This window comes from Cydia pomonella, chromosome 28 (assembly GCF_033807575.1).
Source record: "Cydia pomonella isolate Wapato2018A chromosome 28, ilCydPomo1, whole genome shotgun sequence".
Lineage (NCBI taxonomy): Eukaryota > Metazoa > Arthropoda > Insecta > Lepidoptera > Tortricidae > Cydia > Cydia pomonella.
The window spans coordinates 2,150,917-2,164,528 of record NC_084730.1 but is presented as its reverse complement, the minus strand read 5'-3'; the positions used below and the strand labels follow the sequence as shown (position 1 = coordinate 2,164,528).

Here is a 13,612-nt window from a genome sequence, read left to right as displayed (position 1 = left end):
CACAATCCAGCATCCAGCGAAGCCTTAAGCTGCCCAAGTTGGAGTTGGTTAAGTTCGACGGGAATATCAAATCCTGGCTCTCATTTTGGGGTCAATTTAAGAAAATTCACGAAGATAAAGTAATGGACGCAACTGATAAGTACCAATATCTTTTACAATCAATGACCCCAAATAGCAGCGCACGACAGCTTGTCGAGAGTTACCCACCTTGCGCAGAGAACTACAGTAAGGCAGTGGAAGCTCTAAAGGCTAGATTTGCTGGAGACGACTTACTCATTGAAACTTACGTAAGAGGTTTGTTAACATTGATGCAACAAAGAGGAGAGCCTAAGAACTTGTCGAATTTGTACGATAACCTGCAAACACACCTGCAAGCATTGGAAACACTCGGCGTGACAAAAGACAAGTACGCTTCAATGCTGTTTCCTATGATAGAGTCGGCACTGCCAGAAAGCATACTTCGTGCTTGGCACCGCAGTCAATCTGAAACCAGGGACCTAGCCAACCTGATGCAGTTCCTGAGAAAAGAGGTGGAATCTGAAGAACGGATTAAGCTAGCCAGAAGTAAAATGGAAGATATTACCCTAGCAGAGCAAAAGCCACCCACCGCTTGTTTTGTACAGTTGACAGAAGCCAAGAGTAATAAAGAAGCTTCCCGCAGACAAGGTGAGACATTTACATCAGCATGCATATGGTGTAGCAAGGACAACCACTCAGCCGTCGAGTGCTACAAAGCGGCCAAAATGACAGTGAGTGATCGTATCGAATTTATCAAAGGCAAAAAAGCCTGTTTAATTTGCTTGAAAGGCAACCACATTGCAAAGAAATGCAAATCTTTCCCAAAATGTCTATATTGCAAAAAGCGTCATTTTACAATCATGTGCGTCGATATTCCAGCGGATCAAGGCAGCAGCAATAAACAGTCGGAGACATTCAATAACGTGTCGTGTGTACAAAAGTCTGCAAGTACAACTTTATTGCAAACCGTGATGGTGAAACTTGTACACGACAAGAAAGAGGTCAGTATTAGAGCATTTATTGACAATGGTGCACAACGGTCCCACATAAAGAAAGACCTAGTGCAGAAGCTCGGCCTAAAATCTATCAGAAAAGAGGTAATAAGTCATTGTTTGTTCGGCGGGTTCGAGACGAAAAAGGAAGACTACGGAGTGTTTGACATATGCGTCAAGAACGTCGAAAACGACTTTTCTATGAATTTATCTGTTGTAGAACAAACAAATATTTGTAATTTTTTACCTAAAATAAGATCTTCTGTAATACTAGAGCAGCTGCGTCGAAAAAATATTATTTTGAACGACTCCATGACCGACTCTCCTGACGAAGTAAGTTTATTGATAGGTGCTGACTATTCTGGGTTACTACTTACAGGCGACGTAATACAATTAGATAATAACTTGACTGCTATAAAGACGAAATTTGGGTGGACCGTTCAAGGTCCTATAACGGGGCTTTACAGTTCCATGACAAACTCGACGACGACTTTCCATTGCTTAACAAAGATTGATCTTACAGATTTGTGGTCTTTGGAGGCGATAGGTATCAACGATCCTGCGGTACAAGCAACTAAGACAGCGCGCGATGAAGAAGTCCTCAGATCCTTCGAAGAAAACATCAAGGTCAATGAAGAAGGTCGTTATGAGGTAAGTTTACCCTGGCGTGACGTTCCGCGACCAAAAACTAATTACGATCTTGCCAAAAAGAGGTTAGATAGCACCATGGCTCGCCTTAAGCAGCTCGGTAAGCTCGAAGATTACGACAAGGTATTTCGCGAGTGGTTACAGCTAAACATCATTGAGGAAGCACCTGACCATTCTGTCCAAGGCCATTACATGGGACATCATGGTGTGATCAAGACCTCCAGTTTGACAACCAAGCTGCGTCCAGTTTTTGATTGCTCAGCCAAGGACAGGCATGGGATTTCATTAGTTGCTGATCTCGAACGTAAGAAAACTGGTACTGTTGCCATGCACGTTGAAGAAGAGTCTTTCCTAGACAGATTAACCTACTTCTCAAGCTACATCAAGTTGGTTAGAATGTTGTGCTGGATGTTACGATTCAAGAAAAAATCGACATCGAAGGAACTAACTTACGAAGAGTTCGAATACGCTGAGAATACACTAATAAGGTTAATACAAAATAAGTGCGTAAACTCTTTAATAAATAATCAAAACATACAAACCTTTGCGGATAAAAATGGCATTTTACGTCTAAACACGAAACTGTCACTTGGTAATGAAAATTACAATTTCAAGTTCCCCGTGATCCTTCCTGGTTCTGATCCGATAGTTCGGCGTCTAGTTGAGTATAGGCACATCGAGCTTAAGCACACTGGAGCACAAACGTTACTCAATAATCTACGTCAAAACTTTTGGATTATCGGTGTCAGGAAATTAGTCCGTAACGTTATACATCGCTGTATAAGATGCAAAAGATTTAAAGCAAAACGATGCCAAGCACCCACTGGAGTTTTACCAAAGGAACGAATGGAAGCGAGCACGGCATTTCAACATTCGGGCGCCGATCTAGCTGGACCTTTGACTTTACGCTCTGGTGCAAAGGCGTGGATCGTTCTATTTACCTGTGCTACCTACCGTGCTGTGCACCTAGAAGTGGTGGAGTCGCTGTCAACAGGTGAGTTTTTAATGGCACTAAGAAGATTTGTAGCACGACGTGGACGGGTAGAAACGTTATTTAGCGATAACGCTACAAATTTTCGCGGCCTAGACAATGCGTTTGGTTCCCTAGATTGGGACGAAATTCAACGATTTTCCTCAATAACGCGGATCAAGTGGAATTTTTTGCCTCCGGCTGCTCCTTGGTGGGGAGGGTTCTACGAAAGATTGATAGGATTTCTAAAACAAATCCTTCGTCGAGTCTTAGGAAAGGCATCTATCTCGCTTATGGAACTGCAAACGGTGCTCTGTGACTGTGAAGCGGTAATAAACAGCAGGCCACTCACATACGTAGGTGGTCAGAGGGATCTGCAACCGTTGACCCCCTCAATGTTTATTCAGCCGTTGATGTCAAATCGTTCAACCGACTTTGATGAAGTTGACAGAGTAGCCCTTAACGTCAGGCAACGATATTGCCAAGATTTGCGTGAACATTTGCGTAAACGTTTCAGGGACGAGTACATAAGTTCACTCGTACAAAAGCGTGAGCGGAATGGACCTGTACAACTTCAGCCTGGAGACGTCGTCTTGGTGGAGACTGAAGATAAGCGTGTGACATGGCCACTGGCCATAGTTGAAGAGGTTTACCCTGGTGCTGATGGCATGAGTAGAGTGGTTCGAGTTAGAACTGCAGCCGGAACAAAGGTGAGACCTGTACAACGCATTTTTCCTCTTGAGTTAAACTCTCATGACCGACTTGACTCGTCTTTTAGGCTAGTTGATACTGACTGTACTAGACAAACACAAACAGAGACAAATGATAGTAGTGAGGTACGATCGACACGAGCCAGAAGGTTGCCACAACATCTGTTTGACTATATTCTGGACTAGAGTAGCTTAACCTTCCGGTTCTTCCCGTTTGGGAGTGTGACGTATTCTGCTCCGCATTACAAAAAGGTTTTATTTATGGTTTACTTTTCATGTATTATTTTCTATTTGGTTTTAGAACCATGTCACAGTAAAATAGAATAATTTGAAATGTATGTAACCATGGCAGTCTGAAAATATCGTCGTAACAGCGATGACCTATTAATTGTTATTCTTTATATATATTTTTGTGTTCAGTTTATCCAAGTGTTTCAATAAATAACGCGAGTTCAACCCACCTACACTGAGCGTGGCCCGACATGCTCTTGGCCGGTTTTTAATTATTATAAGAGTTACGAGCATTTAAAAAAATTTACGATTTTAGTTTTTCACTCCAAATTTTATACAATAATCAAAAAATCTAAACAAGTCAAACGTAGGGGCATAGCTATGGTTAATATACATCAAATTATGCAAAAATATTTTCCATAATGTCAATATCCAGAGAGGAAAATGGGGACTACGTTCGTATGGATAAGTGGTTGTCCCCTTTCCTCTTAAAGCGATAAGTTATATTTTACTGCCTATCCTGTGTTATATCTGAGTTTTTATATTCTGTACAATAATAAGTATTATACATACTACATACGACTACAGTATGTATCTACAGATTTAAGAGTCAGTGACACAGTAGGCTACAGTAACCGCTTATCATCAGAAAGGTCTGGAAGGTCAATGCTTGTTTGCCATAGCCACAGGCATAATAAAAAATTCCAAGGTCAGTGTTCGCCTAGGCCGGCAATGTTGTAGGAAAATCCAGTACCGGCGCGTCTTACGAAAAACATGTTGTTTTGCAGCCAATATCATCAGGCAGATCAATGCCATTGCCACACGGAGTATAAAAACGCATTTAACCGATTTGCAAGACCGAAGTGATTCAAAGTGATGCAAAGTTTTGTACGGAGATCTAAAAACTGATCTATGTTTTTTTTTAACCATAGATCACCCGTGTTCGCCTAGGCCGGCAATGTTGTAAGAAAATGCATTACCGGCGCGTCTTACTCACGAAAAACATGATGAAGCAGGCAATTTTTACGAACAGATGATGACATGTCCGCACATGTTTGATAAGAATTTTATTTATTTAGTAAATTGAATGCATCATTATTACAACTCGTTTGTATAAACCAATCATATAACACGCACAAGACAATGGCGTCTTCATTTTGTGATTTTCATAACACAATGGATTGCATGTAGAGGACATGAGTCATTCATGTGTCTTGCCTTGAGTACATATTTCTAATGAGTATTAAACGTATTTCTATAGTACCATCACACACTTTCTCGGTTTCGTAGCGCTCCGCTCGTAGCTGATCCCAGCGTTTTCCCGCTTTGTAGAGGAAAGCGACTACGAACAGAGAATCCGCTAAGCGGGTTCTCGGCACTCAATGTGTTAATAGAGGGCGTAAATCCTGAAGAAAGGCCAGGTCAAGAGCACCCTAAACCGACGGGCGTGTATGAGGAATGTTATGAAAGTAAAGGAAGCGAAAGAGGTATGTCAGGATCGTAGCAAGTGGAAATCCGTGGTCCTTACCCCTACTGCCCCTCCGGGAAATAGGCGTGATTATATGTATGTATGTAAATCCAGGAACTTAGAAGGATACAAAAATAGAAACGCCGCGCGAGACTTATACGACGGAAGATATGACCGTCGCGCGGGTTTTTGACCCCCGACGCAAAGAGGGGTGTGTTAGGTACATGTTTGACGCAAATGTCTGTCTGTGGCATCGTAGCTTTCAAACGGATGGACTGTTTTCAATGCGGCGTGAAAGCGAGTTTCCTTGCGGTGGTTCTAAGCTATGTTTGATAGAAATCCATACAGCAGTTTGAGGAGAATCAGTTCTTTTCCAAAATGATGTAAGGCATTTTTGGATTTTTAGGGTTCCGTAGCTAATAATAATAATTTAGCCAATATACGTCCCACTGCTGGGCATGATTCTAAGTTATGTTTGATAGAAATCCATCCAGCAGTTTGAGGAGAATCAGTTCTTTTCCAAAATGATGCAAGGCATTTTTGGATTTTTAGGGTTCCGTAGCTAATAATAATAATTTAGCCTATATACGTCCCACTGCTGGGCACACGCCTCCTCTCATGCGCGAGAGGAGAGCTATATGACAAAAAAACAGAGGGCCTACCGCGAACCACGTTCGACGTGTTGGCTCTGTGTCGCACTAGTAAATTCGTACATAAGTGTGACAGGGAGGCAGCACGTCGAACGTGGTTCGCGGTAGGCCCTCTGAACCCTTATAGATTCGTCATGTCCGTCTGTCTGTCCGTTTATGTCACGGCCACTTTTTTCCGTAACTATAAGAACTATACTGTTCAAACTTGGTAAGTATTACTTACACATTAAGATTTTTACACAAAAATAGAAAAAAAAAACAATAAATTTCGGGGGTTCCCCATACTTAGAACTGAATAAAAATCATCAAACCCATACGTGTGGGTTATCTATGGATAGGTCTTCAAAATGATATTGAGGTTTCTAATATCATTTTTTTCTAAACTGAATAGTTTGCGCGAGAGACACTTCCGAAATGGTAATGTGTCCCCCCCCCCCCTGTAACTTCTAAAATAACAGATTGATAAAACTAAAAAATACATGATATAGATCACCATGCAATCTTCCACCGAAAATTGGTTTTAACGAGATCTAGTAAGTAAGGTTGCCAGAGCTCAACGAAGGGTGGGAGGGGGTTAGGGTCGGCAACGCGCATGTAACTCCTCTGGAGTTGCAGGCGTACATAGGCTACGGATACTGCTTACCATCAGGCGGGCCGTATGCTTGTTTGCCACGGACATAGTATTAAAAAAAAAGTAGTTTTTTTTAATACGTCATAAATGGTACGGAACCCTTCATTTATATCTCGACCGTTTAAGAGTGAAGAATAGCTTTGCGAACCTAGCGAAATTACGATATTTTTTTTCTATGAAATTCCATTTTAGGAGAAAACGTTTTCCACTAAGTATTGAATCACTTTGATTTTGATGTCGATCGTTTCAGCATAATATTTTATAGGTTGTTTTGTTTTGCAAATTTTGAAACAAAAAGGAAAACGTATAAGTAAACATACATTTTCATTGTGTCAAAAAGCGCTGGTGGCCTAGCGGTAAGAACGTGCGACTTGCAATCCGGAGGTCGCGGGTACAAACCCCGGCTCGTACCAATGAGTTTTTCGGAACTTATGTACGAAATATCATTTGATATTTACCAGTCGCTTTTCGGTGAAGGAAAACATCGTGAGAAAACCGGACTAATCCCAACAAGGCCTAGTTTACCCTCTGGGTTGGAAGGTCAGATGGCAGTCGCTTTCGCAAAAACTAGTTGTTGTTGTTGTTGTTGTCCTAAAGCACCCCAGAGGTGCAAAGGGCCTTCACAAGCTCGCGCCACGCCTTCCTATCTTCAGCTCGTCCTCTGGCCAAAAACTGGAGCTGGACTGGAGCAAAAACTAGTGCCTACGCCAAATCTTGGGATTAGTCGTCAAGCGGACCCCAGGCTCCCATGAGCCGTGGCAAATGCCGGGACAACGCGAGGAAGAAGAAGACATTTTTATTGTGTCAATAGCATACTATAAAAATCGGGTTGCACTCCGGGAGAGCCGGCAGAAGTGAAAACTTGAATATTAACGTTGTGCATTTTTGATATTTTGGAGAAGTTGAGTAGCAGTTTTATAAAAAGAGATAATTCTCTATTATACCTACGTAAATAAATTTGAGTGTGGACGATATTTAGAAATGCGAATTTTAGTGTTATAACATATTCATGAGTAGTGAGCAGGACTACAGCCTACACAATCGGTAAATGTTAATGAATCCTTCACCATCATATTAAGTAAAACAATCAAGCTTCTTTTCTGTTATTTAACTTTTTGGTAAGAATAATTTTGACAATCATGGACACCCAACAACACAAAGATTTTTTTTTTTTTCTCTTTATTTAAGAGCTTGTCACCGAGGTGAACATGTCGCTCCATAAAAAAACAACAACACAATATTCTTATACAATTAACTAATTCTATTAACAATAGCCTTTCGTACAAGCTGTAGTAGCGCCATGGCAGAGTCTGACAGAGGAAACAACACAAAGATACAATACAACACAATTAACAAAGATTAAACCTCTTAAACCGTTATGACAGATGTCAGACATTTGATCATGAAAAAAATAAAATAGCACACTTGAATAAGATACGATTTTTCAAAAGTAACCAGGCTTCGATGACATTCAATTTGCACGTCACTATGATGTCACGTGTCCGTCTTACGAATTTTCAATCGGATGGTCACGTGACACCTGACGCGAGTTACATTTTTTCCCCATCACAAAAAGTGTACAGCGCCGCTAAAGAAGTTTTCACTTCAAAAATCATATAGAATGGAAAATATTTAGAAGTGGAAAAACGTTTTCTCTTTTTCTATGAAAGATCACGTGGTATACTCTCTCTCCGCCTAGCCTTATCCCATCATTTGGGGTCGGCTCTCCTAGTTCTTCTTCGCCAGGACGCTCTGTCCTGGGTTGTCCTAGATGTGACGTTTGCATCGTTCATGTCCCTTTCTATAGTAGCTATCCATGTATGGAGGGGTCTTCCTCTTCCTCTCTTTGGCGCCGGAAACATTTCGAGTACTTGTCGGGTCATGTGTTCAGGTGGACGACGCATTACATGCCCGTACCATCTAAGTCGACCTTCCACTAGCTTCTCTTGGATTGATTTTACCCTGAAGCTACCACGGATGAGGATATTTCGGATGCGATCTAGCAGCGTTACACCTCCAGCCCAGCGCAACATCCTCATTTCAGCGGCATGTAGTCTGTTCTCTTGTTGTTTTTTGAGGGGCCAGCACTCGGCGCCATACGTTATAGCTGGCCGTACGGCGGTTTAATAGATTTTGCCTTTAATGTGTACAGGCATTCTCTTGTCGCACAATACTCCTGATAGCTCTTTCCATTTCACCCATCCTGTGTTAATTCGTTGGGTTAGGTCTGTGTCGACAGTTGCATTGGCGGAAATGACTGAGCCTAGGTATTTGAAACAGTCGACCCTATTCAGGGGTGTGCCTTCAAGACTAATGGTGTTACTGTTGCTTTTGCCGCTGAAATTGCGGTGTACGTATTCGGTCTTCTGTTTGCTGATTCGCAGTCCGGCTTCCTCCAGCGCGACTCTCCATTGCTCCAGTATTTGCTGTAGTATACTGAACGTATCGTACACGAACATCACGTGGTATACTGAACTAAAACTAACCGTGAATCATTCTAAACGGTTATATTTGGTATATAGCGTAGGTTTTTTATTTATTTATTTAATAGTTATTACAATATCTTCTTACCAACCGTCTCGTCTCAGTTAAACGGTAAACTTATAAATGCTCTCATTATGCTGTTTGTTCTTTTTACGTCATATCTTCAAGATCTTTGCTAATTTCACAGAAACCTAGGCATTTACAAAACTCGGATGCGATAAGAAGAAATGAGATGAAAGTCTTATCATTTAACTACCTATTAGGTAGTATATTTCGTAGGTAGTTTTTACGTATGTACATATGTATACAGTTTTTAGTGTTCCGTACCCTAATGGTCAAACGGGACCCTATTACTGAGACTTCGCTGTCCGTCCGTCCGTCCGTCTGTCACCAGGTTGTATCTCATGAACCGTGATAGCTAGACAGTTGAAATTTTCACAGATTATGCATTTCTGTTGCCGCTATAACAAAAATACTAAAAACAGAATAAAATAAATATTTAAGGGGAGCCCCCATACACCAAACACATTTTTTTGGCATTTTTATAAATAATGGTACGGAACCTTCGTGCGCGAGTCCGACTCGCACTTGCCCGGTTTTTTTACTCATCGACTGTAATAGTTGAATTAAGATTTCGTATACCAAACTACAATTGCGTACTTTTTATGTATGGACTCTCAGCTCAAGTATAATATTCATTTCGATACGCTGTAATCAACTATAAAAACAATTGACATAGAAAAAACTAAACGGGCGCAGCTAAATAGTCGTGCGTTTATGTCTTTTGATGCTTACCAATTTTCATTCATAGTTAAAAAAATAGTATTGTATACAATAGTGATATAATCAAGCTTTTCAATCTCGTACCTTACTTTGGCAACTCAGCGAGCTTCGTTGCCTAAAAACTGTACTCGACTGAAAAGCTCTCTAGAAACATTCTCACAGGAAACTTTTGTGATCACATTGCTAAGGCGACAATTATTTATTACGTAAGACGATTTAGAGAGGGGGGGGGGGGGGGGTTTAACCGTGTCTTATTTAATTTTTCTTACAAGGGGGTGGGAGGGAGACTTGTGTCATGATTTATTTATGTTTATATGATGGAAGATGGCAGTTGAATAATACTTTCAATGCGGCAACATTATTGCATTACCCCGATTAATACAGGGGTAGTTGGGAAAATAACATTATACTACTGGCAACACGGTAGGTAGTAGGGGACACTGAGCAAGTTGAACAGGCTCGTTCACTTGATTCACTTCACTTGGGTCGAGGCAGTCAAAGGAACACATCGTGAAGGATGTTGTAGTTACAATAATCTTTATTGTTATTATCTTTACCGCGGACTGATCAAAATCTTATGTAAATATAAATGATACAATTAGTTCTTTATAATTGGTTCCTTTTTCTTTTTTTTTTTTTTGTAGGTAAGTATATTTTATAGTAGATGATTTTATTTTATTTCTAGGTTTAATTTTAGTTTTAATTTTGTAATATTATATTTTAGTTTAGTTAGTCAATATAGATTGTTTAAGAGATTTATTATTAGTTTAGAACATAGCTAAAGTTTATTTATTACATAACTATTAACTACGAGGGGGGTGGGGTTAGGGTCGGCAACGCGCATGTAACTCCTCTGGAGTTGCAGGTGTACATAGGCTACGGAGACTGCTTACCATCAGGCAGGCCGTATGCTTGTTTGCCACCGACGTAGTATAAAAAAAAAATATATTACCAAAAAAATAAAATAAAAGGTCCTTAAAATTATTTCTTTGAAAAATAATTAACAGAACCAACCAAACTTGTATTTTTTTGCGTTTCTATTTGTACGTAATAATTTTTTTTTTCTTACGTACGAGGGGGTCAAAAACTGTCAAAATTCGTATCACGTAATACATATTGACCACTTGACACAAATGAATAAATTTGAATGAATGAATGAATTTATTTTCATAAACATCAAATTACATAGATTTCCTTAACTCTGCTTCCTAAATAGGTATAACCTGTACTTTACTGTACTAAATATACTTAGTATAGATACTTCTGTTCAAAAGTCTTTCGCCTTCATTTAACCAGATAATTCAATTCAAAGTGGGTACGGAACACTTTCAGCAGAGTTTGCCGGGGACTCCTAAGCGTTATAATTACAAATTATGTATTATTAGGTACATTATTTATGACCACAATCATCTCACCTGGGGCGTACCGCGAAAACCGAAATTCGCAAATTGCGGGTATCTTTCTCTTTTACTCTCACTAAGACGTAATTAGAGTGACAGAGAAAAAGGCCCGCAATTGACGAACTTCGATTTTCGCGGTTATAGCCCGGATGGTAAGTGCCGTGCCGATGCGGTCTGAATGGTCTGATGGAGCATGCTTACCTAAAGGATGTCTATTCATTCTTCTTCTTCGCGTTGTCCCGGCGGTATATTGCCACGGCTCATGGCCGCATGGGAGCCTGGGGTCCGCTTGACAACTAATCCCAAGATTTGGCGTAGGCACTAGTTTGTACGAAAGCGACTGCCATCTGACCTTCCAACCCAGAGGGTAAACTAGGCCTGGTTGGGATTAGTCCGGTTTCCTCACGATGTTTTCCTTCACCGAAAAGCGACTGGTAAATATCAAATGATATTTCGTACATAAGTTCCGAAAAACTCATTGGTACGAGCCCGGTTTGAACCCGCTACCTCCGGATTGCAAGTCGCACGCTCTACCGCTAAGCCATCAGCGCTTTTAAAAGATGTCTATTCATTCTCAATTTGAAAATAAGTTATAGTTATGTGCATGTCATGCCTTATCTAGTCACGCCTATTAATGCATTGCAGTTGGTAAATACCTACTTTTTAGGGTTCCGTAGCCAAATGGAAAAAAACGGAACCCTTATGGATTCATCATGTGTATCTGTCTGTCCGTCCGTATGTCACAGCCACTTTTTTCCGAAACTATAAGAACTATACTGTTGAAACTTGGTAAGTAGATGTATTCTGTGAACCGTATTAAGATTTTCACACTAAAATAGAAAAAAAAAACAATACATTTTGGGTTCCCCATACTTATAACTCAAACTCTAATTTTTTTCATCAAACCCATACGTGTGGGATATATAGGAGTAAAATGTGCCCCCCCCCTCCCCCCCCCCTATAACTTCTAAAATAACAGAATAAAACTAAAAAATATATGCAAGCTTCCACCGAAAATTGGTTTGAATGAGATCTAGTAGGTAGTTTTTTTTTAATACGTCATAAATGGTACGGAACCCTTAATGGGCGAGTCCGACTCGCACTTGGCCGCTTTTTTACTCAGATAGTCAATACTTGTGCTCGACAGGTTTAGCTAAAAAAGTGCCCATTCGTATACGTGTAAACAGTGTTTTTATAGACACTTTCTCGTATAACCAATAAGCTTTGCGTTACTGCGATCTTAGAATAATAAAACCTAGAAAATATTCGACTGACTAGAGTCCGCAGCAAACTCGACCGAATTTCACCTTCACAAACAGAGTCTCGTTCTCATTTTAAAACTACGTGGATTGTGATGAAACATGAAACCTTGCACATTCAATGACATGAGGTATATTTACGCCTGTAATTGGTATAAAACAAACGAAATAGAGCAAAAAAAGTTGTCTATTTCCAGGCATAGATATACCTTATCCTATTGTTTTTAGCTTTCCCTCAATCAAGGGAGGCTAGAGCTCTGTTCAGTATGGTGATGGTGGGCATCCGAAGACGAAAATAATGATCTGTTTAGGTTTTAAATGTTTTAGTGTAAGAACACTTCTCGATGTGTACTATTGAGCGGCATCGTCTTTTAGACTCAGCTCGTTAAATAAAGACAAAAAAAATCCTATTGTAAGTTCAAAGTTTCTGACCAATCTAGCTAGTCGTTTTAAAATGAGAACGTAACTACGTTTGTTTGGAGAACCGAGGCGAGGTCGCTGAGGGACTCTTAAGAAATTGTTCTCATAGAAATCGTGGGTTAAAATCACAAGCGTCATTGTTTAAAATAATGTAAAAGGTCTAAAAGGATGACTAGAAATTCGGACAGAAAAGTATCTTGATCTTACAGACCACAGACTAGAGATTTATTTTAATTAAGTAGTAAATATTTGCCCATTGAAAACAATAGCTGTTTTAATTATTCATGTAGTGTCGCAAAAACATAAAAACTGCAACAGTATGCACGTAATAGTAATTACTTATTTATGGATAATGTTAGTTTGCAATTATCTTTTATTTCTTGAAAAACTATAATTAGTTATACTGTAAATCATCTGTAAACTAATAATTTATTCTACCCACAATCTTTCTGTGTGAAAACTTACAGGTAATTGCATATCTATGAAAAAAAATTTTTTTATTATAACTTAAAATTAATCGTATCCATGTTAAAACCTTAAAGTTTTAACAAAGACTATCGAAAACCTGTTTTGCAAAAATCTCACTATCGATGAATTCGCGCGGCCGGTGAAGCAACTTTTTTACTTTTTTAATAGGCCGACCACTTTTTTAAATGTAGTTTAGCTGAAAAGTAAAACGAAATCCTATATGTGTAATGTAAATAAGAGAAGTACTTACGTTTCTTTTATTTCGTTGCACTAAATAATCCCTCACTTAGTTCTGATATGATAACACATGTATTTAAAAGCGGAATGTCTGGCGGACTCGTGACCGACCGGGCATTAGCACTTACGGTACTGCCAACGCAACGGTGTTTATCAATGTGTCAGAAGTGTTTCCAGATTAATAATGACTACAGATGATCATAAATATTTCAAGTACTGTTGTTTTGTAATGTGAAACAGTGA

The 13,612-nt window shown here is 39.7% G+C and overlaps 2 protein-coding genes across 3 annotated transcripts in view; one reads left to right on the top strand and one right to left on the bottom strand.

Moving 5' to 3' along the window:
- The window catches only part of LOC133533053 (juvenile hormone esterase-like), a 48,984-nt gene extending 35,466 nt beyond the window's left edge, over positions 1–13,518 (bottom strand). The window contains exon 1 of one of the 2 annotated variants that reach the window (XM_061871982.1): positions 13,383–13,518. The gene's annotated coding sequence lies outside the window, so the exon portion shown is untranslated. The remainder of the gene's footprint in view (positions 1–13,382) is intronic. The other variant, XM_061871981.1, reaches the window with a different exon arrangement.
- Positions 1,952–3,762, top strand: LOC133533004 (uncharacterized). Its single transcript, XM_061871911.1, has 2 exons — positions 1,952–2,652; positions 3,146–3,762. The coding sequence occupies exons 1-2, from the start codon at positions 2,468–2,470 to the stop codon at positions 3,522–3,524; spliced, it is 564 nt and encodes a 187-aa protein (XP_061727895.1). The 5' UTR covers positions 1,952–2,467; the 3' UTR covers positions 3,525–3,762.
- Positions 13,519–13,612: the final 94 nt, after the last annotated feature.

What these genes read in the sequence shown, in the direction of transcription:
- LOC133533004 (XM_061871911.1), top strand. Translation starts at nt 2,468, where the DNA reads ATGCCAAGCACCCACTGGAGTTTTACCAAAGGAACGAATGGAAGCGAG. An exon ending in GGTGGAGTCGCTGTCAACAG is followed by an intron (nt 2,653 to 3,145) that starts GTGAGTTTTTAA and finishes TAAACGTTTCAG; the next exon opens with GGACGAGTACATAAGTTCAC.